Here is a 27,997-nt window from a genome sequence, read left to right as displayed (position 1 = left end):
GTAACTTCTATCAAGTAGAATTAGTTTAATGGAGTTGGCTTGATGATAGCAGAACCATGCAAAGTATTCAAATCCTTGTGATGATCCAGAGCAGAAAATTTTAGGCTCATAGCCAGATGTGAGAGGTAATTGTTAGAAACAACCGAAGTGAATTTGCTTCTCAATATGAGATGTATATGCATATAATGACATGAGAGCAATGTGCATATAGATAGAATCTATGCATATAAAACAGGCATATGCTTATATACAAAGATTATGTACCCTTTGTAGCAAGGATTACCGACTCGGAACCGGATCTCATGCCAGCCGGCCAGTGCTACGAGTCGGTATGCCCCCATACCGGGCCCAAACCGACATGGAAAAAGGAGATAAAGTAGGGAGGAAAAGAGAGAGGAAGAGAGAGGGAGGGAGGCCGGCGGAGATGCCAATGGTGGCCACCAGAGGGCTGCCGAGGCCTTGCAGTCCTCTGCAAGAGAAAATGAGAAGAGAAAGAGATAGAGAGAGGGGAAGGGAGGGGAGAGGAGGGAGGGAAAGGTGGTGGGGAGGCCGCCAGAGGGCCATTAAGTGGCCGCCATGACCACCAGATGGCCCAAAACACCCCTCCGACCGCCACAAGTTCCAAACAGGGGCTTTGCCTCTGTTTCATCGGATTTTTTAAAAAATCCGATACATAGTAAAGCCGGCAAATCCATTGCTAGCTTCATTGTATATCGGATTTTTTAAAAAAATCAACAAAATAGGGACTTCGGGGCCACACGACGGCCTCCCCACCACCTTACCCCTCCTCTCCCCTCCCTTCCCCCCTCTCTCTCTTCTCGCATCTCGCAAAGGACCACAAAGATCCGAAGGCTCAGCAACCCTCCGACGGCCTCGACGGGCCACCGCCGACCCTTCCCTCTCCTCTCCTCCTCTCTCTCTCTCTTCCTCTCTTTCCTTCTCTCTCATTTTTCGCCAATATCCCAAATCGGACATCGAGACCACACTAGTTAGCCACCAGTATGGTTCGGCCTAGTTCAGCGAATCCTACTTTGTAGCATATGCACTTTATGATAAATTACACCATCTCTAACTTGTACAAAATCATACCTTAGGCTATTAAAAGCCTCTAAGCATACCCTCATTTTTCTGAAGCAAACTTACTTCCAGTATGAAAACAGACTAATTTATTATTTCAGACGCTATTGAAACTGGACTTTTAACAAATGCATGCGTTTATACTCCAACTTGAAAAGTATGGCATTCTATTTACTATTTAAATTTTAGAATAGAGAGTTGAAAATTAGCTATTCAGTCTCAAGAAGATTCAGATCTATCTAGACTAATTTCTTATGTCCATTGACCAGACATTCATTTTCATGTATTCAAATGCAAAAGTGCAAATAGATAAGAATAATGTAAATATAAACTAGACAGAAATTCAAGAAGCTCTCTAACATTGTAGAAAACATGTTGGATGAACTCATAGAAACTGGTATACAGCCAATTTACATGTATCTTCAATCGGATTAAATGAGACATAATATTAGTCAAATTGCAAGTTAATAATATGGCAAAGTAGCAGCATTATACATACCATGTTCACATGTACTCAACCATCAAAGCATGCAAGATATACGAAAGATAAATAAGAAAAAGATAGACAATTTTACATGTTCTAAAAGATAAGATATATGGTAGAAAGATATTGATTTAAGAATTATGGGATGATTAAGGAATGCCCAGTTATTTCCACCAACCAACCTCAGGTGACCATCTTGTACTTATGGGCATTCCAGCCAAGTTAACAACAGCATTTGACCCTTCAATGCATTTTTTCCATTCTTCTTCCTCAGCAATTATAATTTCCGGAAAATTCTCCACTGCATTTCATTAACAAGTAAATATAAGAAATTGGAAATGCCAAAAAGAATGACTCAGATTATCCAAGCAATTACGCATATAGCAAAGACCAACTTTTGCTGATAAGATGTGTCTAAAGATACTCTTTACTTTTGGTCAATTAAAAGTTAAAAGGATGATTATAAACTTTATAAAAATAAATATTTTTTATCCTAAGTAGTAAACATCAACCATATCAACATCATTAGTAAAAACACTTACAATGCTAAGCAAGATTTCCAGAACCGGTACCGACGGCCGTATCGGCCGGCCGGCTGTACGGTACCGTATGATTCCATATCGTACCAGACCGATGCGAACCGACGAAGGCAAAGGAAGCGAACCGGGAGAAGAAAAAGAGAGAAATAGAGAGAGGAAGAAAGAAAAGAAGGGAGGGGAAGGAGTCGGAGGTGTCATCGGACGGCCTCCGACTGGCCGCCGTGGCCACCGGATGGCACAGTCCACGCACGCGGCGCCGCGAGCATGAAATAGGGGTGATGCTCCTGTTTCATGAATTTTTTTAAAAAACAGAAACTTAAGTGAAGCCGGCAAACCATTTGCCAGCTTCACTGTTTCATAGATTTTTTAAAAAAAATCAAAAAATGAAGCCGGCAATCCGATTGCCGACTCCACCTAATTTTTTTAAAAAAATCGTGAAGACGACAACTGCGTTGCCAATTTCATGTGTTAAAATCAAAAAAAAAAATCCGAAACAGGGACGAACCCCTATTTCGAAAAAGAAGAGGACGGAGCTGCGGAGGCCCTCCCCCCGCTCGACCGCCATCAGGCCCGTCGGCGTGGCCTCACCGACCACCGAGGACCTCACGACGGAGGCACCGTCTGTCAGGTACGTCGCCCCCCCTAAGCACTCTCTCTCTTTCTTGCTCTTTTAAAAGCCTTATCGGGCAATAACCGGGCCGTGGAAGCCCTCCGATGGCTGCAGCGGGCCCCCGCCGGCCTCCAACGGCTAGGGTTTCCCTCTCTCTCCTCCTCTCTCTCTCACACTTCCCTCTCTTTCCCTCTCCCTCCTCCGATATACCGATTTCGTTGGCCAAACCGTGCCGGTTCCCCACTGGTCCGATACGGTACGATACGAAAAACTAACCATGATGCTAAGCAAGATTTGCAATCTCAGTACTGGACCCAGTATCGGTATCATATAGGTACAATCTCGGTACACCCAATACAGTGATCAATTCTGCATACCAATGATATTGCATAGTACAAGGTTGTATACATCAATACTGCAAATATTGGAAAATCGAACATATTCTGTGAGGTGCAGTCCAACTTTTTGGGCCAGGCCTAGATGATAGAGAAAGACCCGGCTATGCTGGGTGTTGGGGGGTAATCTGTTACCTAGGCCGAAGATATGGATCAGGCATATGATGAGCTTTTAAGGCCGATGTCACAGCACTGTTGATGAATGTCTGACCCCAAAGATAGATATGCCTCTCCGAACCCCTAGGAGGATTATGAAGGAAGTCATTCAGTACGTAGCTTCAGACATCTCCGATCCTAACTTCGGCCCTTAGGAATCTTTATATTCGGCAATCTTCCCAACCAAAACACCAGAATCTGACCGATTCCAACTTCAGCCTCAAACCTAGACTCCACCAATCGGTCCTAGTCTCCACGACAGCTGACATCTAGACATGCCAATCTCTGACTTCGGCGACAGATAAACTTCGGATATAACCAACATTTATTTCTGTGAGCACAACTAGCCCTAGCCATTCCCTTCCTTCGGCACCCATCTCCATCGAAGCGCATTGGAGCCTCCTCAATTGAAGTCGATCCAATCCAACCCGCGGACTCATTTCAAATTCAAAAGCACCCACAACACTTAGCTGGCTCTAGAATAGATAAGACAGATGTAACCACCCAATCTCGAAAATTCCAACCAAAAATCTCATCATATCGTACCTAAATCGACCACGTAACCTGCCCAAAACAGCTCTTTAGCCCTCGCCTACAAAAAGACCTCCAAGGGACCCCCAAGATATGCACGCACAATCTCTCTCAGCACTCCTCTTCTCCTGAGATCTGATTTGAGTGTCGGAGGATCTCCGCCGGAGCCAACTCCGGCCAAGACTTATCTTGCAGATCTCTTTTCCAGGAAGGCGCACCACCGCTCTAGTTTTTCCGACTGAGTCCTAGATTTCAGCAACAACAGAGTGACGTTAAAGGAAGAGTCCTGACCCGATTTCGAGAAGAAGAGATCAAGATCATGGCCCCACGCAGAACGTCATCTCAGAGATCAGTTGCCGCAGTCACCTCCTAGCCGGCAGAGAACACAGCCAATCAGCAGGCCCAGGTGCAACCCCAGGAGGTTCCCCCATCGGCTCCACCATCGATGGTGGCTGTCAATGTAGAATAGTTCAACCTGCTGTTTCAGTAGGTGTAGACTCTGACCACTGCCGTCCAGACGATGCAACAACACACCGCATTTGCAGTGGTGATGCCGGTGCAGCAGATCAATGCAACACCAATAGCAGCAGCAGCTGCTGCAGCACAACCAACCAACACCGCACCAACAGCTGATCCCCAGCCAACCAACCCAATACAGCAACCCGCACTGCCACCGCAGGAGTGACCATAGATCCCCCTGCAGAGCCTTGAGTGGGGGAGGCAGACTCGCCATAGCCGGCCTCGGAACCCAGAGCGGAGAAGGCAGCGATCTCCAAGTCCCTGCTCCAAGCAGGACTTGACTCCTAGCCAGCGATCTACTCCATGGCATTCGGAGGATTGCACTGCCCGAGAGGCGGATATCAATCGCAAACTTTGAAAAATGAATGAGCAGATTAAGACGCTCCATAACCAAGCTCCAATGCAGGATGACAGATTCCACACCGATTCACCCTTCAATGCCCGGATCATGCAAGAGCCGCTCCCTAATAACTTCAAAATGCCGCAGTTGGAGAGCTACTATGGGATTACCGATCCCGTGGACCACTTAGAAAGTTTCAAAACCCTGATGCTTTTCCATGGGCCTACTGATGCTGCTCTCTCCCGAACCTTCCCATCTACTTTAAAGGGCACGACTCGACACTGGTACTCAAGTCTGAAGCCACGGACGATCCACTCATTTGACCAAATGAGTCATTTATTTGTGGATCATTTTGTCAACAACAGGAGGCAACGGACCAGATCGGACTTTTAGATCAACATCAAACTGGAGGGAGAGTCCATCCGATCCTACCTCAGTCACTTTAACACGGCTGTATTGGAGGTTCATGACCTTGATCGATCGATCACTATGATAGCCCTAAAGGGCGGGCTTCTAAGGAATGATCTTCGATACTCTCTGGAGAAGATCTACCCCCATAAATTTGCTGATATGTTGGCTCAGACGGAGAAGTACGCGCAGACCGACGAAGCATTTGAAGATGTGCCCTGAAAGATGTGCCCTGACAGATGTGATTGCCGAAGAAAAGAAGATAGAAGAGGAGACGAAGTCTCCACTGAGGGTTCAATAACCCTCTCACTCTCCACCCAGGTGTCGGAGGTCCCAAACTCCCCCATAGAACCCCCGACTAAAGAATTCCTTCAGAGAGTGACATGTGTCTCCGCTCGAGCAAAAGTGTCAATGAAAATCAGGGATCGGATCCCTCGAGCAGGGAGGTTACGATCCCATCTTAGTCACCAAAATCCTAACAACTATTGTCTTTACCACCGCGACCATGGCCACAACACTGAAGACTACCTCCAGCTTCGGGATGAAATTGAGGAGCTCATTCGGCGGTGTCTGGATCGGTTCATCAAGCGTCATCAGGAGCAGTCGGAAGAATGACGGAGGTCGCCCCACCCGCCAGAGCAATGGCAGGGAGAGCCTTCCGAAGATCGATCTCCTGCCGGAGTAATCAATACAATAACTAGAGGACACCGAAGCCGAGCAGAGGAATCTGCCGAACCAGCCATAAAGCGGAGAACTGAAGAATCCATTGTCTTTATTGAAGAAGATGCTCAAAGAATCCAGTTTCCACATAACAATGTAGTAGTTGTATCTTTAAATATCGCAAATTAGGATGTACGTCGCATTCTAATTGATAATGAAAGCTCGATAGATATGTTATTTTATGATGCTTTCTCCCAAATGGATATTCCCCGTGAATGCCTAAAGCGATTGGACTCACCCTTGGTGGGTTTTGCTGGAGATGCGGTGCCTGAGGAAGGAGTCATAACCCTTCCCGTAATAACTGGACAATCCCCTCAACGATCCAAAGCCCAAGTTGATTTTTTGGTGATTCGAACTCCATCGACCTACAATGCCATCCTCAGATGCCCAGGACTCAACGCCCTCCGAGTGGTAGTGCCCACTTATCATTTGAAGATGAAGTTCCCAATCGAGTTCGGAGTTGGCGAAGTTCATGGAGATCAAACCCTAGCGCAACAGTGCTACTCCATTGCACTTCATGGCGTAGAACCTTCTGAAGCTTATCCAATGGATGGGTTGGACACCCGAGATGAACTATCTGAAGGACGTGGAAGACCAGTAGAGGATCTGGAAACGATCATGCAAAAAGATGGCAAAAGGAGCACACTATCCAAATCGGACCAAACCTCAATTAGGTAACGAAGAAACGTCTCATCTCCTTTTTATAAGAAAATGCAGATGTATTCACCTGGACCCCAGCTGATATGCCAGGTATCGATCCAAAGGTAATGATGCATTGGCTAAGCATCAACCTGAACTATCGGCCCGTCAAACAAAAGAAAAGAAGTTTCATGCCCGAACAACAGAAGGCGATAGCCGAAGAGGTGGACAAGCTACTCCGTACCGGCTTCATCCGGGAGGTAACCTACCCAAGCTAGATCGCGAACATGGTCCTAATGAAGAAGGTGAACGACAAGTGGTGGATATGCATTGACTTCACCGATCTTAACAATGCATGTCCAAAGGACAGCTATCCCCTACCCTCCATCGACCAACTGATGGACGCAACTTCAGAGCATGAACTCCTCACCTTCATGGATGCCTTTTCGGGATATAATCGAATCCAGATGGCATCCGAACATAAGGAAAAAATAGTTTTTATTACTGACCAAGGTTTCTTTTGTTATAAGATTATGCCCTTTGGCCTAAAAAATGCAGATGCAACTCGCGGAGTTTGAAACCTTGCTTCAGGACGATCGGCAAAATGACGATTGAACTCACAGAGCTTAAGATAAAATTCCAACCTCGGCCCTCCATCAAAGCTCAGATATTGGCAACTTCGTTTTAGAGTGCACCATCCCGGATAATCCTGAAATGCCAAAGCCAATTCACGAAGAGAATACATTTGCAGGACCAAGCTTATCAGGAGAGTCGGATGACTTTTGGGTAGTGCATGTGATAGATCGTCGAACTCTGCAAGGTCGGGAGCTGGCCATTTAGTCTTTGGACCCGAAGGATTTATTATGAATACACCTTAAGGTTCGATTTTTCAACCACTAATAATGAAGCTGAGTACGAAGCCCTTCTTACCGGACTAAAAATTGCAAAGGAGCTTGGAGTGCAGAAACTTAGGATCTGCACTGATTCACAACTGATAGCAAGACAAGTGAAGGACAACCTCGAAGCCCAGGAGAAGAACATGAAGAAGTACCTCCAGAAGGTGAAGGACCTAACTTTGATATTTGTTGACTTCGATATTCAGCAGGTACCCCAGTCCGAAAATTCGAGAACCGATCTGCTATCCAAATTGACGACATCGTCTCCCAGAGATCTCCCCCAGAAATCATTCTTTAAGGTTCTAAAAAAATCCAGCACTGAAGAACTAGTCCCAATCTTGCATATCAACAACAAACCTTATTGGATGAATCTTTTCATCTATTTCCTACGAGATGGAGTGCTACCCGCAGATTTTAAAGAGGCTCGAAAAATCAAACATCAAGTGTCCCGCTATATTTTTTATGAAGACAAACATTATAAAAGATCCTTCTCCCTGCCACTTCTCAGATGCCTTCATCCCTCCAAAGCTGAGTACGCCCTTTAAGAAGTGCACGAAGGGGTGTGTGGAAACCATCTGGATGGCAAATCTTTGGCCTACAAGATACTTCGGAGGGGTACTACTGGCCCACGATGCGGGATGATGCAGTTAACTTCGCCAAGCAATGTGACTGATGTCAATGGAATGCCAACATTCAACATTAGCCGATCGTTCCACTAGTCCTGATAGTCGCTCCTTGGCCATTTGCAGTGGGAGATTGACATTCTGGGTACCTTTCTGCCAACATCGAGCTAGAAAAAGTTCTTGTCGCCATCAACTAGTTCACCAAGTGGGTGGAAGTGGAAGCCGAGTCTCTTACCAAAACCACCGAAGCCAAAGTGACAGACTTCGTCTGAAAGTGTATTATTTGCCGATTCGATCTCCCATGAGTGCTAATCACGGACAACAGACGCCAATTCTCAGGATCCAAACTCGTCGAGTTTTGTCAAAGCTATGACATTAACCAACAGTTCACTTCGATGGAGCACCAGCAGGCTAACGGAGAGGCTGTGATAACTAACCGTACCTTTTTGCAGGGATAAAGGTCAGGATCGGCCGGGCTAAAGGAGCATGGCTGGACGAGTTGCAAAGTATACTCTGAGCCTACCGAGCCACTCAAAGGACATCCACTAGAGAGATTCCTTTCAACCTCTCCTTCGGAACGGAAGCTGTCATCCTGATAGAAATCGAACACCCTTCGCATCAGGTAGAGGACTACAATGATCAAAGCAACACAGAACAGCTTCATGCTAACCTAGATCTGCTCGAGGGAGCTCACGAGAAAGCATGAGTGCAAATGGCGGCCTATCAACAAAGGTTGGCACGATACTACAACTCCCACGTCTGGAGCAAGGATTTCAAAGCTGACGATCTAATCCTACGACGAGCCGAAATCTCTCAACCTACAAAATATGGAAAGCTATCTCCAAAATGAAAAAATCCCTATCAAGTGGATGAAGTCGTCAGACCGAAAACCTATCACCTCAAGCAACTGGATGGAGCATTCTTACCTCGGCCACGAAACTCGGAGAATCTCCGAATGTATTATCAGTAATGTAATTCAACAATCACTAATAAAATAATCTTTTTTCAGAAATATTATCATCTCTTGCAACTAACAGGCCAAAAATCTCGCACGATCTTGAGCGATGAATGCCACTTGTCACAAGACAAGACGAGTAGAAACCCCTAGTCATGCGAGAAGCAAGGACTAACCTAAAAGGACCCTCGAAGCTCATCGATACTAGTCATCAACTATGAAACCCTCGATGCCTAAGAAGCGAGGGCTAACCTAATAAAGACCCCCGAAGGCCGCTCACTTTTCAGCGAACCAACGGCCCATGAAAATCTTAGTCATACAAAAAGTGGGGGCTAACTTATAAGGACCCCCAACACTCACCGATCTAACCATATATGCAGAAGACCTCGGTGACTAAGAAACGGGAGATAACCTACAAGGACCCTCAAAGATCGCTCGCTTTTCAGCAAACCAACACCCATGAAGACCTTAGTCATGTGAGAAGAGGAGGCTAACCTAAAAGGACTTTCGAAGGACTATCCTATAAGGGCTGACCTATAAGGACCCTCTACCTACCGACTTCAACGGCATTCAAAGCCTAACCTAGAAGAACCTTTGAGGAGCTAACCTCTAAGGACTCTCAAAGCAAAGGCAGCACCCAACCTACGAATATCTTCATGAAATTCCTCAACACAAGGATCATACGCGACTAAACTCGAACGATGCAAACATAAAGCCAACAAAGCACAAAAATGCAGGTGGAAAAAGTCACAAGACATATGCCTACAAGAAAAAAAATAGTACATCAGTTATTTGACAATCATTTGAAGGACCCGCCTTCAGTCGAGAGAGCTTTGACATTTCCACCATCTTTAAGGGCGCTGAGGTGAGAGTCAACTTCGAAAAAAAATCACCTGACAAAACTTCTGCATTCCTCGAAGCCGACATCAACCACCTAGGCTGATACATCGGCAACTGCAAGAGTTGCATCACATAGAGTCGAAGCGAGCTGATCCTCCAACAGCCTAATAATGGCTTTGGCATGTTCGGCCGCCATCGTGCTCTTCGCAAGCTTGATACAGAGTTCAGTCACCACAGCCCTGTCCTTGCTCAAAGCTACCAAAAGGTCAACAAAAATCTATTAGGCTGAAATGAGTTCGCACTGAAGGACATCAGTTGCCGATCTCTCAGTATCCACCACTTGGTTGAGTTCTCTAATCAAGTCCTCAGTCGAGTGAAGATTGCTTTGAAGTTGATCGATCTGAGTAGCTGAATCTGACATGGCTTCGCTAGCGGTTTTGTTCGATGCTATGGTGAACTTCAGTCCTATTATTTCATCCTAGGCTTTGAGCAATTTTTCGTTGCAGAGAACTCTTGCTGCCTCCATCCTCTAATTTATTCCCAGCAGACTTTGCAAATTTATTGCGCTCCTCGATCAACCTATGCTTCTCTACAAAATATTTTCTATCTATCTGCTTTAGGCACTTTCTCAAATGCTCTACTTCTGCCGAAGCTGTCATTATTCTTCTTTAACTTTTGGAGTTTCTTTTTAGCTTTGGCAGCATCTCACTGAGCTCGATATAAATCTTCTTCAGGATTCTTGATTCGAGTTCTTAAAGGCAAGGCTGTTGGCGGATGCTTAGCATGGTATTGCACAAATGCGCGATCGCAATAATCACACCGAACCAACTGATAGATATCACAAACAAACATAAACCAAGCGATAAAGGTAAAAATCACTTCTTCATTGAAATTAAAATTCTTATTACATTGATAGAAAAATAAAGGGAAAAGTACAAATTTACATCTTCGATCTCGATGAGGATTGACGGATGCACTCGAGTCAACCACGACTGGCTGCTACGACTCGACTTGCGGCAACAAAACTAGCGTGGCTTCAACGGGAATGGATGCAGGCACAACCTCCGAAGGTGGAGCAGCTTCAGAAGCTTCAATAGCCTCGGCAAATGGAGGAGTCCTATCTCCTGTGGCTCCTTTGGCTTCCTCTTCTTCTTCCTCCTCTTCTTCATCCAAAAAGCTCAAGTCTATCTTCAAGAAGCAGGCAGCCACCCTCCAACGATAGATGTCCAAATCGGTGTTGAAGGCCTCCTGGCTGAAGTCACATTTCTCCTTAGAAAACTCATCGTACGGCTCCAGCCGCCTTTCCTTCTCCGAAGCCAAGTCGGCTTCGGCCTTCCTCGGTACCATCTTCAAGCGAGTGACCTCAGCTTCGACGGCTTCCACCTTTGACCTGGCTTCAGCAGCATCAGTGTTGGCCTTGGCCTCAGAAGTTTCGGCAGTCTCATACTTTTTATGCACTTCAATCAATTCCTCCTCAGCGTCACTCAGCCTGTTGATGGGGGCAGCAGCATAATGACCCGCCTGTACCCAAAGAATAAGAAGTTAAAAAAAAAGAAAGAAAAGAGAGAAAAGAGTAAAAAAAATTACCCGAACTATGGAGGATACCATCCGCTTCTGCTACTTCATGGAGCTGTCCCCTCGACCTTTTCCAGGCCAATATCAAAAAACATCTTTCGAAAGACGTTGGCAGTCTTCCCATCGTCGAAGACGTCCTGGGTAGACGATGAACCCGAACCTTGTCTTCGCTCTGTTGATCCCCCGACTGAGTCTGATCTTGCCTGGGTTGAATCGATCTAGGGGGCAACGAGCACAATAGGCTTCGGGGACCGAGTTTGGAGGGGAGGAACTGAAATGACCCCGCCTAAGCAAAAGTTGGGGGGACCACTTTCCTGTGGCTCTCGCATGAAGTCTTAGGCTTCTTCTGGGCATCGATGGATGAAAAGGGCACCTTCCTCTTCATCGAAACCTTCTTCAACCTCTTTAGCTCTTCAGACTTCATTTCTGTAATAAAGGAGAAGTTAATATCTGTAACAACAAGAAAAACAAGCATCGAAAAGATTGGAGAAATCTTCACCTTTGGGGTCGACTGGACTGATACCAGCACTGAAGAGAGCTTGCTCCGATAACAACTCCTTTAATGAAAATTTTGCATCCCCTTAGGATTGCGGAGCGCTCTAAGTCTTCATCTCCTAGCTTCGGAATTTGAAAGACAGAATCCCTCGGTCGACCCCAATGTGGAAATATCCACTCTTCAACAGAAAGATCCAAAACAAAAAAGAACCGATCCTTCCAACCATGCACTGATAAAGGAGCCCCCCTTATCAAAACAGAGACTCCTCTCCGAGGAGAGACGTACCACCAATCACCAGTACACCTCTTTATGGTGTAAAAAGATCAGAAAAGAGAAAGAGAAGGATGAACTTTGGCTTTAGAACAAAGAACAAGAAAGTCGATGATGAAACGAAAGGAGTTAGAAATAATAGAATAAAAAGAGAGATCAAAAAAGCGGAAGAGTTCAACAATAAAAGGATGGATAGGTAGCCTAAGTCCGATCTTGAAAGCCTTTTCATATAAGCCGATCCTACCGAAAGAAGGACTACCAATGCTACCACTAAGTCCTGGAGACTCTAATTCGAAGACAGTCGGGACCCCATATCGGGCACGGATGAGACTCAGATCCTCCGTGCCCAATTTGGATCCGATAGTGTCAGGAATGAAGGGCGGTATAATACCGTGCCCTTCATTCGCACCAGCAAGTACTCTCCCCAAAAAGGAAGATGATTCGAAAGGCCAGCTCTCCCTAAGACTCCCGAAACCCACCATCGGAAGATGCAAGAAAGACAGAAAGGAAGAAGGGGCGATCGGATTAAAAAGGCAAAAAAGAAACAAGAGAAGAAAGAAGACCAACTGCGATGACACAAGAGATGAGGACGACGATTCAAAGAGGAGCTGCTGGCGATCGAAAAAGCTCTCGAAATAGGGAAGAGACCCGGAGGAGAAGAAGAAAGGCTTGAAATTTCGAGTTTCGAAGCATAAAGAAGAAGGCAGGGAGTACAGCCCCCCTTTTATTAGCATAGAAGGATAGAACGGCCCAGATACCAAATTTTGCTTAGCCATCCAATGATCGACACTTGGCATGTATTCGTTGGTCAATAGAAAACGACAGTCGATGCATTAATGATTTGCATCAAAAATAAGGCACGCCATCCTTCGAATTCTACCAACTGCTCCACTTCCCACGGTCATGATTATCCAGTGATGTGATTTTTCATTCCACCCAAGGGTCGTACATGCCGTTTCAATGGCAACGACAGCATGTCTTCGACTACTCATGTACTCCCTTCATCCAAACCGAACTCAGAAGTAGGAGGCAAGTGTTGAGGTGTAATCTGTTATTTAGAACAAAGACGTGGGTCAGACATATGATGAAGCTTTTAGGGCCAATGTCACAACACTATTGATGGATGTCTGACCCCAAAGACAAATATGCCTCTCCGAAGCCCTGAGAGGATTCTGAAGGAAGTTGTTCGGTACATAGCTTCAGACATCTCCAATCCTAACTTCAGCCCTTGGTAATCCTTATACTCGGCAATCTTCCCAACCAGAATACCAAAATCCGACCGATTCCGACTTCAGCCTCAAACCTAGACTCCACCAATCAATCCTAGTCTCCACGATAGCTGACATTTGGCTAGACCAATCTCTGACTTCGACGACAAATAAACTTCGGACATAACTGACATTTACTCTCGTAAGCACAACAAGCCCCAGCCATTCCTTTCCTTCGGCATCCATCTCCATTGGACCGCATCGGGGCCTCCTCAATTGAAGCCGATCCAATTCAACCCGCACCCTCATTTCAAATTCAAAAGCGCCCACAACACTTAGCTAGCTCTGGAACAAATAAGGAAGGTGTAACCATCCGATCTTGAAAATTCTGATCAAAAATCTTGCCATATCATGTCTGAATCGGCCATGTAACCTGCCCAAAATAGCTCTCTAGCCCTCGTCTACAAAATGACCTCCAGGAAACTCCTAAGGTATGCGCGCACAATCTCTCAACTCTCCTCTTTTGTTTTCCCTGAGGTCTGAGATCTGACTTGAGCGTCGAAGGACCCCCGTCGGAGCCAACTCCGGCCAGAACTTATCTTGCATGTCTCTCTTCCAAAAGGACACGCTACCACTTCAGCTTTTCCAATCGAGTCCCATATTTCAACGGCAACACTGGGCATGCCCCCTATTTGCAGAGACTCCCAATGGGAGTCAAAGTTTCCATGAACTCCCTATGGGAGTCCTGCTTCTTCGACAAATCTCGATGGCAGTCAAAGTTCTAAAAGAGGCCAGAGACTAGGAAATGCTAGCCTTCACCTCTATTTAAGAGCCCCTTCCCTCCACGAACTTCCATTGCCAAGACCATCTTCCTTTCTCCATTTTTCTTCTTGAGTTCGTCGTGTCCTATCATTGTGCCAGCTAAGAATCTAGCCAAAGCCAAGGTCTGAAGTCCTTAATCCCTCTTTGTTTTCTTTTCCAAGTTTTTCCCCTCTACTGAGTGATTGACGGTTGGATTTCGTTGGAAAATTGATCAAGATCAACATCCTCCTTTTTTTGACCATCTTTTTCCATCTTTCCAACAACCGGCATCATCATCCTTTGGTGCCGAAGTTCGATCGGATAGCCTGACCTCCATACCACCCTCCACAATAGTGCCATGGCCACCAATGATCGGCCAACGGCCAGAAAGACCAAAAAAAGGGAGCAGATCCCTTGTTTTCCAAGTCTTTCCTATATTTTCCCCGTCGGTTGGGCATCACCATCAGTTGTCCATCGCTATCCACTACCGGCCATGCCCTGCCATCCATTGTCGAACTTTCGGTGACCACCCACCACCCAACTTCCCTGTTTAGCCAAACAAGGAAAGAAGAAAAGAAAGAAGAAAAGGAAGAAAAGAGAGAGGAGAGGCATCTCCTCTCTCTACCCTCTCCCTTTCTCAAAGCTGATTAAGGACCCCGTTCAAAGTCTTGTTCCCATGGCTATGGATCCGAGTTGACCCAAAGAGGCCCGAGACCATCATGGTGCCTGAGTAGCCTATCGCACCCATCATCCTGGCCATGTTGAGTATCTTTGAAACCCATTATTGATGAACCTTGTAGGTCAATCTTGGTCCTAATCCAGTCCATGCTTCATGATTCCTTGATCAAGTTACTTAGATCTAACCCATCCAGTTTATTGGACCAACCATTCGGTCAACAATCCTCTTTTCTTATGATTTAATTCTATTGACTTCATCAAATAGAAGTTGATGATGTTTTTAATATTTTAAATATGATTGGCAGACTCTCCTACTGCAGCTTGAAGATCTAGGGTGGACGAGGCAAGTAAATCTTATGCTCCTTATTTATTTTCAGATTATCATATTTTCCATGCATGTGATCTACTGTTGATGAAATCTCATTTTTCATAAAATAAAAGATCAGCATATGTAAAATAAAAAGGCATGTTTTATTATGATAAGTTATCCATGAATATATTTCATGAAAATAGTATGTTCATGTAGTATGAATTTTATTGGTTTTTCCAACCACATATACATTTCTTTTAAAAAAAGGATATAAAGACTATCAAGGGCTCTTAGATAGCTATGTATGAGTCCCTAAAATTAGGAGAATCAACGCTCGGAGCTAGCATCCATATGAATATAGATCCTGCCAATGGATATAAAGTTGGCATATGAAACAAGAACTCTGTCGATTAAGAACACGGGCCCAGTCATGAGTATAAAATGATCATAGCACGAATATCTGTGAGCAATATTTTAAAACATGATATCAACACATGACATGAATAGCTTATGAATCATGTTTATAAAATATTCATAATTTATGCATACATCACTGATTTTATACTCATTTTATTATATATTCTATGAAATACTTTATTTTGTAATATTTATTATTTTCTTAATAATGCATTATCATAGAAAAACTTATGTTTAATCCGATAAAGAAGTATAGATTTTATTTACTGAGCTAGTACAGCTCATTTCTTTTTTATTTTCTTTTAAAAAAATAAGACTACTACGAACGAAGGAGATCCAAGCTTGAGGGTCTACACTAGCAAGCTTAAAAATTTTGTAGCTGATTTAGTTTATTAAATAATTATGGATTCATAGTTAACTATTTATAAATTGAGCCATGGATTTTGATATTTAATTTTTGATTTAGGTACACTAAACCAGTCTTGATTTATTTACCTGAAGAATAATGGAATTGGACCTTTTATTATATTTTATTTATGATGGATTTTAGCAGATTATGATTGATAGATTTCGTGTTATCATGGAATGCACCCCATGGTTACATGACTGTGTTATGTCTTAGATTTGGGGCGTGACATATTCTTCCTTACCAACATTATATACTGACAAACTTAATAAGAAATTTAATAACCAGATACAAGAATAGAGTTAAAAGCAATTTACGATATTTAGAGAAATAGAACAAAACAAGAGAGAAAGAAGGATAATTTAAAACTATGAAAGCAAAAATTTATTCTTTACTTCAATTCTCCAACATCTTGCACCAAAGCTTGAAGAAGACATTATCCTTGAGTGCTAAAGATGGCCAAGAGAACTTGGATGGGGTTCATGTGATCGGAGAGTGATCAAAAAAACTCAGAATAGTGTGTTAATATTCCAGTTAAAGAATAGGGATTCTCTTCAAATGGAAATGTTTTTTTTTATTTTTTTTTACATATAGCACTTTAGTGGACTAGCTGCTTATGGGATTTATGGTGGACATGAAATTTTCAAGTACAGAAGTTGCGAGTTCATGTGTTTTATAGATCAGATCAATGCATGCCAAAGTTGATTAAGGCAATGGGTGTTACTAAGGGGAAAAAAGTTTCAGACATATCCAAGGTGGAGAAAGGAAATCTTGCCAAGGTTTAAAATGATGGACCTTTTCCAGATTGCGGCTTTCAGCATACTGAATACCTCCAATTCTCATGCATAGAAATCTGCCAGCAGAGCACTCGGAAATATTTCAAACATTTTATGTAATACCCCATTCTTTTGCAAAAGAAATAAAATTATTTTTTTTGGGCTTAGTTAATAGTTTGGATTAGGCTTTAGTGGTATTTTGAATTCACTTTACTTTGAGCCTAGGCAAAAGTTATTAGTTTGAGTTGGGCCAATCTGTTGAGAGTAATTGCATGTCCACACAAGATTTCTAATTATATTAGGATTATGTAATATCCCAATGTCCTCTGGCGAGTACTCTTGGCTGCTGTTCCCAGATTAGTGCAGATCTAGGCCAGTGAGTGAGGGGAAGGGTTTGGTTTGAATTCAGAGAGGAAGGGTTAAAGGCTGTGGAAGAACTTCAGATTGATCTGAAAGAGAAAATTAGAGAAAGGAGGAGAATTCAGAGAAGAGAGGTGATCCGAGAGATAGATCTGAGGGGGAGAAGAGGGAAGATTTTAGGAAGGAAAATTATCCATTCAATTCCTTGTCATATCTCATGATTACAGTCTATTTATATGCAGTTACAGTGACTGAAATTAAAATGAAATGCTTGGGAAATGAAATGTAAATTGGCAAGCTTTTGTCTGTGTTGCTTCTTGATGGGTCGGGCTAATGGATTGGTTTTGATTTGATCCTCTACCCATTATCCAGTTGGATAAACAGGGCAGAGAACTCTCTAGATTCTGTCGGTCCATTCCTCTTTCCTTCTCATCTCAGCAGAAACCCTAGCCACCGCCATGGTTGAAGATCCTGTGTTGGTCTTGGATCTAAGCTTCTGAAGGTCAAAATCTATCACCTTGCACCTCTCTTGCCCTCTTATGATGCCGAGACACAGAGATGAGTATTATTTTTATTTCATTTTTATTTTTATTTTCTCCTTTCTTTTCTTCTATCAAAGCTCTCTCTTTTTCTTTCGTTTCAGGTGTTACATCCCCTCCTCCAAAGGATTCTTGTCCTCGAGGATCAAACTAAGAAAACTGACTCTTAAGAACCCAATAATCCTCTCATGTGGCTTCTTCTTTGCCGAGGTTACTCCATTTGATTAACACTTGGGTAACTGTCCTGTTTCTCCTGCGGATCATTTTTCGATCCAGAATCTTTTCTGGTTGAGCTAAAAGTTGCCCGTCTTCTCCTGTGAGGGGTACTGTTGGTGATGCTTGCCATGATTTCTGAATCCCTCACTTAAGCAGGGATACATAGAAGACGGAGTGTACTTTAGATATTTTGGGAAGTTCGAGCTTATAAGCTACAGAGCCGATTCCAAGAGCAGAAAATATCAGGACCGATCTGCTCTCCAAGTTGGCTACACTGGCTCCGACTGAACTACCCAAGGAAGTCCTCTTCGAAGTTCTGAAATGTCCAAGTACGGAAGAACCGTAGCTTGTAATGGAGATCAGCCATGAACCCAGCTGGATTGACTCACTGATTGCATACCTCAAAGACGGGATTCTTCCTCATGATGCAAAAGAAGCTCGGACGCTTAGAAACCAGGCCTCCCGATATATCCTTTATGAGGGCAAACTGTACAAGAGGTCGTACTCTTTGCCCCTCCTGAAATATCTCCGACCTTCTGAAGCCGACTTTGCCTTGTGGGAGGTACATGAAGGAGTCTGCGGAAGTCACCTGGGGGCCAGATTTTTATCCCACAAACTACTCTGACAAAGTTATTACTGACCTACAATGTACCACGACTCCATTGAATATGTAAAGTGTGATTGGTATCAGAGATATGCGAATATCCAAAGACAGTCCGCCTCCGAACTTACATCTTTGAGTGCCCCATGACCGTTTGTGCAATGGGGGATGGATATCCTTGGACCTTTTCCCATGGCGTCCGGGCAGCGAAAGTTCCTCCTTGTGGCAATTGACTACTTCACCAAGTAGGTCGAAACCGAACCTTTGGCGAAAATCACAGAAGCTAAAGTGCAGGACTTTGTCTGGAAGTCAATCGTTTGTAGGTTCGGCTTACCCAGAACTCTCATTACTGATAATGGGCTACAATTTGCTGGAGTAAGGTTTGCTGAATTTTGTGAGGACTTAAACATCTCCCATAACTTCACGTCAATAGCCCATCCGCAGGCAAACGACGAAGCCGAGGTGACCAACAGGACTCTGTTACAAGGAATCAAGGCGAGACTTGAAAAAGCAAAGGGAACTTGGGCAGACGAGCTTTATCATGTGTTATGGGCATACCGAACTATCCAAAGACTGTCCACGGGGGAGACCCCCTTTGCCTTAACCTTCGGAACAGAAGCCGTTATCCTGATTGAACTCAAGCTTCCGTCGGCATGAGTCGTGGCATTCGACGAGCAGCGCAACTCACAGGATCTCAAGGCCAACCTTGACTTGTTAGAAGAAAAGTGGAAGACAGCTCAAGTTCGGATGGCAACCTACAAGCAGAAAGTAGCCCGCTACTACAACTCCCGGGTGAAGAGCAAAGCCTTCAGAGCGGGGAACTTAGTACTTCGGCGAGCCGCTGTTTCACAACCTCAGAACCAAAAGAAACTTGCCCCAAACTGGGAAGGCCCGTATGAAGTCAGGGAGGTAGTCCGACCCGGAACATACTATCTAAAAGAGCTTGGAGGAGCGGACCTTCTGCGACCATGGAATTCAAAAAATTTACGAATGTATTACCGATAACTTTGTCTTAAATAAAAGTTTTATATTCGCATATCTTTTCTTTTGGCATGAGCTTATAACGACAGGGAGTAGCTCCGTCAGACAATCGAAACTAAGCGTGTTAGGAACAGGAGGAGAACCTCGTCCTAACATGAGCAAAGTCGAAGACCCGGTTATTAAGAGACCGGATGGAAGGAGAGGCCCTCGCAACGGCCCTTATGCACTCTCACAGCCATGTTAGGAACAGGAGGAGAACCTCGTCCTAACATGAGCAAAGTCGAAGACTCAGTTATTGAGAGACCGGATGGGGGAGAGGCCCTCACAACGGCCCTTATGCGCCCCCACAGCCCTGTTAGGAACAGGAGGAGAACCTCATCCTAACATGAGCAAAGTCGAAGATCCGATTATTAAGAGACCGGATGGGGGGAGAGACCCTCGCAACGATCCTTATGCGTCCCCACAGCCATGTTAGGAATAGGAGGAGAACCTCATCCTAACATGAGCAAAGTCGAAGACCCGATTATTAAGAGACCGGATGGGAGGAGAGGCCCTCGCAACAGCCGTTATGCGCCCCCACAGCCATGTTAGGAATAGGAGGAGAACCTCGTCCTAACATGAACAAAATCGAAGACCCGGTTATTAAGAGACCGGATGGGGAGAGAGGCCCTCGCAACGGCCCTTATGTGCCCCCACAGCTCTGTTAGGAATAGGAGGAAAACCTCGTCCTAACATGAGCCGAAATTGACTGTGTCGGAAACAGAAGGAGAACCTCATCCTGACACAAATGAAAACCTAGTCGTTTAAGATCGGATGAGAGGAAAAGCCTCCTCAACGGCTCCTCTACACCCTTACAACCCCGTTAGGAGCAGAGGAAAAACCCTTGTCCAAACATAAAAAAAATAAAATTAGAGAAAAAGGAAAAGCGACGAGCTACGCCAGAGATAAGGAGAAAAACGAACTACATCTAAGACACAAGGGACCTCGTCTCAACGAGGAAGAAAACTCTTGTCAAAAATCCTCAGTCTCTAAGGGGGAACCCAACACTAGCAGGAGAAAATAGACTTCCTCAAAGTAACGAGAAGTTCGGACCCCAAGCTCGAACATCGGGAGAAAGCGTCAAATTCGAATGGCCTCAAAAAGACCTTCGGTCATGAACAAAAAGGGCGAATCAACGCGGCGATGACCAAGAACCTTCAAACAACGTCGACATCGAATAAGACAAAAGACAAGAGAAGCTCGGTAAACGACAACTCAGAGCAAGAATAGACAAGATAATGAGAAAATTCCTTTTCATTTCATTAATAAAGAGAGCATTACAAAAACCTTTGAAGGCCAAAAAAAAAAAACAACAAGAAAAGAAAAAAAATACATGGAACAAAAGGTAAAAGAAGCTCTAAGGAAGCTTGGCTTCTTCTGACTTCGAACTCTCGATTCCAGCCATTATCAGGGATTGCTTTAAATTCTCAACTTCTTCTTCCAGTTCCTTCTTTCTTAGCAGCATCTCCCGATACATTTGATGAAACAGCCGGCTTTCGCCCTCCGATTCTCGAAGCCTCTTCCTCAGAACTTCGGACTCCGCTTCTGCATCCTTGACCGCCTGCTGGTCATAGGTCAGCTGAATTTTCAGCCGCTGCAATTCGGCTTTCTCCTTTCCAAGGGCTACGGACAGTTCTTCCATGGTCTCCCTCAAGGATCGGAGCTCGTCGGAGTCTTGAACCGAAACGGCCTGGGCTCTTTCGGACAACTGCTTCTGAAGGCGAGCAACCTCGTCGGTCGCCATCTTGAGCCTCCTTCTGTAGTTGTCTATTTGCCCGCACCAGCCGACTCGACAAGTGTTGTAATTCATCTCGACGTCCTGTAGCCGCTTCTGGAGGTCGGAGAATTTCTTCGACCAGTCCTAGCCGTGATCAGCCTGAGTTGGAAGTCAGGACGAGCTCTCTTCCAATTGGCCGATCTTCTCCCGTGCGGCCTGAGGGAGCTGATCTTGGAGGCCTGAGTCCAAGATCGATCGCTGGCGCGTTTTTGGAGTTCCTCAAGCTCCTTCTCGAAGTTGGCCTTCTTCTGGCTGTAGTCCATGAAGTCCTTTCTGTGGAGGTTCCGAAGGCGAGTAACCTCCACGGTGGCTTCCGAATGGCTCTTCCTCAGCCTGTGAAGTTCGTCGTCCATCTTCTTTGATTTCTTCGTTAGGTGACGAACTTTCCTTCTCAGATCTCGGATCATAGACTTCAAAGGAATCCCCTGCGGTAGGGGAAGAGCTTCGACAGGGCACTGTTATCGGGAAACAAGAGCGTCACAACGCAAATCATTGCAAGAAAAAAAAAAGTAGAAGAAGAAAAAGGAGCTCTCTGTGAAGAGGAATCCGATTTCATCGATTGAATAATTCTTAAGTACAAGAGAAAGAGGAAAAAAAAAGTTGTAACAAAGGAAAAATACAAAATTAGAGGTCTCGAACCTCTGGAGCAGAAGTGGAGGAGCTCGACGCCCCCGAAAGGTCGGTCACGGTAGTTGCGGCAGTTGAAGAGGTCCCGGCTGGAGGGAGACCGACAGCAGCTTCGGAAGGTCCAGCTTCATCGTCAGACGCTTCGTCCAGGAAGCTGAGGTCGAGTTCGAAAAACTTTCCGACCACCTTCTCCTGGCAAAGCTCGAAGCCTTTGATAAAGGCAGCCTGACCGAACTTGATATTCAGATCTCTCATCTCGGAGGAGGTCTTGAACTCCTCCACTGCTTGGGCCCTTGCCTCCGAAACTAGGGTCGGGATCTGCTCTTTCAGCTTGGAGACCTCGGCCTCTGCCTTCCTTCTTTCCTCCTCCAAAGCAGCCTTCAGATCCGTCGAAGTTTGTTCCTCCTTCTGGAGCGCCTCTTGGAGACTCGTGACTTCGGCGACCTTCTCCTTAAGACGGGCAGCCTCAGCCTGGCGACCTTCCTCCGCCTGGGCTGCTTCCTTCTTTGTATTTTTCATCGCCTCGATGTTGGCGATGAGCTGGTGTCCAATCTGCAAGAGCGACCAGGAAGTCAATATGAAAGCTAAGGAATGAACTAAATGAAGAAGCGAAAGGAAGAAAAAAGTAAATCGGCCTACCTCAAGAAAGGACCCCAGAGAGTCCCAAACCCGCTGTTCAGGATCGGCATGGACGATCCTGTGGACGATCTCGGGCAAAATGCACCCATCGACCAACCTTTTTATTAAATCCCTGTTGTTGAAGGGGTTCTCCCCCAAATCCTCTTCGGAGCCGTTGGACCTTTCGATGGCAACCCTGCTGCTGCTGATCTTGCGGACCACCATCTTCTTCCTTCTCTTTCTTTCGGCCCCCGATGCCTCCTCGGGACGAAACTCTGGAGCGGGAACCTCGATCGGAGGGCTTCTTGAAGAAGCTCGGAGGACTGCGGGCTCGACGTCGGAGGGGGCATCACCGACAATGGCCGCCTGGGCAAGCACGGTCGAGCTTGTCTCCTCTACCCTCGCCTTCTTCGCCGACTCAGAAGTTGCGGCGCCTTCCTCTTGTGGGCCTTGAGACCCTTGGCTAGTATCTGAGCTGCGTCTGCGTCCATGTCTGCAATGAAAAAAGATCAACACAGTTTAGAAACAGAATAAGAGAAAGAGAAAGCCGCGAATAACTTGAGAAAGAAAAAATATCGGCAGGGTTGAGAGGGCTCAGACCGACATTGAATAAAAATTGCTCCTTCAGAAGGTCGGGGAGGAGAGGAGCTGGATAAGTTTTAAGTTTATTGGAGGCTTCAAGGTCATCCTTTCCCAGGCTAGAAGCCCGGCGGACAGAGTCCCTCAGGGAGCCCCAAGGGGGCAATCCCAGCATCGGGGTCGGGCATCGAACGTAGAAGTACCTCTCCTTCCAGTTGTGGATAGAAGAGGGGGCACCTTTCAGCAACCCCTTTCTACCGAACTGGAGGGAGAAGTACCACCAGTCCTTTGCCGAAGGATAACGCTTAAAGGTATAAAAGTTTCTAAACAAGGGAAGAGTTGGCCGGACTTCAGCTAAATGACAGAGAGAAAAAAATCCTATCAGAAACCTAAAGGAGTTCGACGCTACAGAAACTAGAGAAATGTTTAAAAAGCGAAAAAGAGCAACAACAAAAGGTGGGAGTGGAAGTCGAAGCCTGACGCGGAAGGCTTCCTGGTATAAACAAAAGCGGCCAGGGGGAGGGATGCTAGCCCGGTCAGTTGGTCCGAGAAGTTCAAGCTCATACTCCGGAGAAATCCCGTACTGAATCCTAATCAGCAAGAGTTCGTCTGAGGTCAAAGAGCTGAGAATGGTGTCTGGTACAAAGACCAGACGAGGTCCGATCTTAAGTACGGGTTCATCTACAGTACTAGGATTTTGGAGGGCTGGAGCTGACGAACTTCTAGAACTGCTAGAGGAGGAAGTGTTGGAGGACATTTTGAATCAAATGAAAACCCCAAAAAATCCCGAAAAAATTGGAAAAAATAGAAAAGGCGCTCGCGGAGAAACCGAACGAGCGGAATGCAGAGGAAAAATGGAAGAACAACAAGAAAAAGAAGGATTCCGGAACTAACCTAGGCTGGTCCGAGGGATACGGAAGAGCAGCGAAGGCGATGGAGGTCGACCTGAAGGGCACCTAAGATCGAGAGGGACGCTGGAGGAGGATGAAGCTCTCGGAGAAGTGGGGACCGAAGAAAAATCTCAGGCAAGGTGAAACCCCTGAAGAAGGGGGATGGGTTTAAATAGACCTCAGGGTCCGGCGCAATAATGATTGCAGATCTCCTTTGGCCGATCTACAACCGCCGCGTGTCCCACTCGTCGTGGCAGACAGCTGACGACTAACAGAATCATTATCGCACCGTACCTAAGGCGACGCTCCAACGAAAATTTCAAAAAAATCTTTTCGGATCGCCTCGATTTGAAAAGACTCCAGCACCAGCGCGCCAAACGCCAAAATATCTGGAAACAATCGAGTACGAAAATCAAGGGAGGCAACTTCGGCTGTGAAAATTTCTCTGTACTTCATTCGAAACCCGAACTCGAAAGTAGGAGGACTAGTGTTGGGTATAAAATAATTCCAGCCAAAGTTCGTAAGAGGCCAACCCTCTCAGGACTCTTCCGACTTCCGACCTTGTGCGGCGTCTTTCTGAACTCCCCCGACCGTCCGAGCTTCCACAGTACCATCCGGACTCCTCCAACAGTGTCATCCAGATTCCTCCAACGGACGAACTCCTATCGTACCCTCCGGACTTCTCCAAAAATAAGCTCCTTCAGTCGTCTATCGGACTGCTCCAAATGCTCTCTAAGCTTCACTATCAGCCAATTTTCTACAGTGATCGACTACTCTCCGAATCTCTTTCAGACTTCCTCCTGTCACGATCGACTTTACTCTGAGCTTCTTTCGAGCTTCGTCAATATCCGGACTTCTCCAGCAGCAGGACTTTTACAGTAACTAGACTCCATCCAAGTTTCTACAGTGGTCGACCACCTTCCGAATCTCACCCGGGCTTCTACAGTAAGCGAATTCCGTCCGAACTTCTATTGCAAGCAGACTCCATCCGGACTTCCACGGCAACCGGTCTCCATCCGAGCTTCTACAATAAGCGATCTCCATCTGGACTTCCACGGTAATCGATCTCCATCCGAGCTTCTGCAGTAAGCGGCCTCCTTTCGGACTCCGTCCGAACTTCTACAACAGAATTGAATTCCAGACGAACTTCTACAACGAACGGGCTCCATCTCAGTTACAACTGAGTAGTGCTGGATGCCAAGGAAGGAGTTTGAATCTTCTATGGTCTCCACTATTATGACCTCCCAGTGATCAGCCCATGTGGTGGTGGTCATGGACCACAAGACAGGAAAGATGCCATTGCATGGTTCTTGTTGGGATATACCGACTGACCTCCGTACACCGACTTATCCTCGAACCAATCCGACCGACGCCCGACTCTACCCACCGGACAGACAGACGACTCCGACAATAACTGCCGACAATATCCGACCGAAAGTATGCCGGCCAAACAGATCGATACTGTTTCCAACCGGCCGAACGGCCGAACCCATATCACCGACTCACTGTTGGGGGTGGCAGCCGATGTCCGACTTCCACGAGGCACCAGATCAGCCGACGGTGTTTTCGAGTCATCACCCGACGTTCCGGCAGTCGAATACCGACATCCAGTCGGCCAGCCCGTCCAAACGCCGTACAACCGCTATGGGCTGTTGTCCTGTCAAGGGCATGCTGTGCGACCGTCCTGGGGCATTGTCCTGCCAAGGACATGGATTAATTTTGATGACCTGACAACCCACGCTGATTTGACAGCCTCCGACGATTTGACAACTCTCCAGTTGTCTGTACCATTAATGGTGGGATCATACCGCATTCTACTATAAAACGGGGTAAGGCAACAGTTTCAGTAAGCTTTCTCAATCTTTCTTAAGCTCTCGAAAAGCTCTTAAGCTCTAAGCACTATCTCTAAACTCTGCTAAAATCCCATTCGAGTGCTCCATTTCTATTGAAGCAGAGTACTGACTTGAGCGTCGAAGGATCTTGCCAGAGTACCCCCAACTCCGGTTTAGACTTTCCTTGCAGATCCCGACGGCGGCCGTGATCCCCTCGACTCCAGCTTCTCCGACATCGACGGAATTCTGTACCAACAAGTTGGAATTCTACATTTTAACCTATTTGTATCTTATATGACAATCAAGTAGCTAGTCATTTCTAGTAATCCAGTTTTTCTTCAGAGGGCCAAAAATATCAAGGTAGATTTTAACTTTGTTTCTGAAAAGATAAACAAGGAGATTACCACACCCTATATCAAATATGATTCCTAAAGACATGCTCACTAGGGCTTTATGGAGAGATTAGTTGAAGACAAGTAACCTGTTATGTTGGGCATGATTGCTTGCTCTAGCTTAAGGGGTGAATGAACTAAGGGGTTTTTTGTTATATTAATTGTTATATGATCTCAATCATTATGCATTTTTGGTCTTACTAGATAGTGTCCTTTGTTATTGAATCTCTATACTGGACACTTATTAAAGGCATATTTTTCATTCTCTATACTCTATCCTAATTAGTGCTCGATGCATCTTTATTAAAAAAATACATGCTGTATGGACTTGGCATCATGGTGAGAAAAGCATCTTTCCCTCCTATCCTCTCTCACACCTCTCTCTCTCTCTCCTCTCTTTCTCTGATGTCACTTTTCTCCTTCTTCCTCCTCTTCCTCTTCTATTTAATATCTTTTACTGGTCCAGCAATAATCTCCAAAACAAAAATTAATGCCAAAGAACCAAACTGGAAGATAACCCATGTTACTATGGATGCTGATAACACATCAAAGGAAGATCTTTGTGACTAAGACAAAGCTATAAGCATCTTTCTCTTCAAAATAATCGAGTTTATGTTTAGATAAATCAACTTACACACGTTTATATCAATCATAAAATACCAGAAACATTATTACCTTCTTACCAGGAAAAACAAATCGTGCCTTTGTTATGGATCGTGTTAGAACACGAACTTTGTGTTTATCTGCATTTAGGTCCAAAAAGAAAGTAACCTAAAATGCGGGAATGAAACTTCGCAATTATACAGTAAATAGTAAATATATCAAAACAAACAACTACAGGTTAATGAATTCTCACAAAGCAGAATTTTGAATAAAACAAAGTCAACAAGACTCTTTGATAAACATAAAAGAACTTCACTAACAATTAACAGAAAAGGAGATTAAAACACAAAGAAAGAAAACCTGTCTACATTCGAAGGAATTATTTAAGTAGTTAAAAGCTAGATATTTAAGATATTGGATGCCATCTACTTTTGGCTGCAATTTGAATTCCATGTATATAGAAATGAACAAAAGATCTTTCATGGTTCCTTTAAGCAAATAGGAATATTCAACATGATGTGGAGTCATCATCCTGGCTAATGCCAAATTTATATCCAATATAAAAGGAAAATAAATAAGACATCAAATCACAAAAGGTAACCACTATGCAGTTACTCAAAATATGAACTAAGTATCTGCTGATGAAAGCAATTTCAGTACCAAGCAATACTTTCTAAGCGTATGAGCATAAGAGTACTCAAGTGCCATATTACCATAATAATATGGGTCCTTTTCTTTATGATAAGCCTTGGTGTTAGGGTACAAGGCCTTAATAACTCCAAGGTTTGCCCTGGATTGTACTAGCTTGCCTAGATTAAGGTATTGCATGCTGGCATAGTGGCGTGCTTGTGTGACACTAGCATGGTACATCAACATCCGCTGTCTTGGTATCAAGCCCCATACCAGCACCAACCTATTACTGTGTTGGTACCGGGTCAGTTCCAGGTATGCCCCACCATACTGTGTTCCAGTACAATATGGCACAACCCATACTGCCCAGTTCAGTAATGGCCCCCGGTTCTATACGCCCCATACCACCCTATTCGGTATGGTATGGCAAGCTTCTACATCCTATTCCTATGCCATGCTTTGCTAGTGCATTACCAGCCAATATGGGCATATAGTTGACACTGTAATGGTTCTGCATGCCAATAAGCCACTAGCATTATAATACCATAACATATTAGCTGTGCTGAATTGCTGATTAGGACTTTAATTCATGATGAGTTGTATAAAGCTGTGCATGTGGTTAATTACTTTGTTCCCACTAGCAG

The 27,997-nt window shown here is 45.0% G+C and overlaps 2 protein-coding genes across 8 annotated transcripts in view; both read right to left on the bottom strand.

The window, feature by feature from the left end:
- LOC105032786 (epimerase family protein SDR39U1 homolog, chloroplastic) overlaps positions 1–27,997 on the bottom strand; it is a 121,938-nt gene that overhangs the window by 76,247 nt on the left and 17,694 nt on the right. For 4 of the 7 annotated variants that reach the window (XM_010907352.4, XM_010907348.4, XM_010907347.4 and 1 more), the window contains 2 exons: positions 26,804–26,863; positions 1,744–1,862 (listed from right to left, as the gene is read on the bottom strand). In XM_010907352.4, the coding sequence (XP_010905654.1) occupies positions 1,744–1,862; positions 26,804–26,863 (179 nt within the window). Of the gene's footprint in view, positions 1–1,743; positions 1,863–26,795; positions 26,864–27,997 lie in introns of all 7 variants that reach the window. The other 3 variants (XM_010907349.4, XM_073246442.1, XM_010907351.4) reach the window with 2 other exon arrangements.
- Positions 9,300–22,929, bottom strand: LOC140852858 (uncharacterized). The gene is made up of 3 exons (XM_073246443.1): positions 22,449–22,929; positions 11,320–22,361; positions 9,300–11,253 (listed from the first exon to the last, which is right to left on the bottom strand). Exons 1-2 carry the CDS (start codon positions 22,650–22,652, stop codon positions 21,807–21,809), a joined length of 759 nt encoding a protein of 252 aa, XP_073102544.1. The 5' UTR covers positions 22,653–22,929; the 3' UTR covers positions 9,300–11,253; positions 11,320–21,806.

This window comes from Elaeis guineensis, chromosome 12 (genome assembly GCF_000442705.2).
Source record: "Elaeis guineensis isolate ETL-2024a chromosome 12, EG11, whole genome shotgun sequence".
Classification (NCBI taxonomy): Eukaryota; Viridiplantae; Streptophyta; class Magnoliopsida; order Arecales; family Arecaceae; genus Elaeis; species Elaeis guineensis.
The sequence above is the reverse complement of the archived record's forward strand: the minus strand, read 5'-3'. Positions and strand labels throughout refer to the sequence as shown.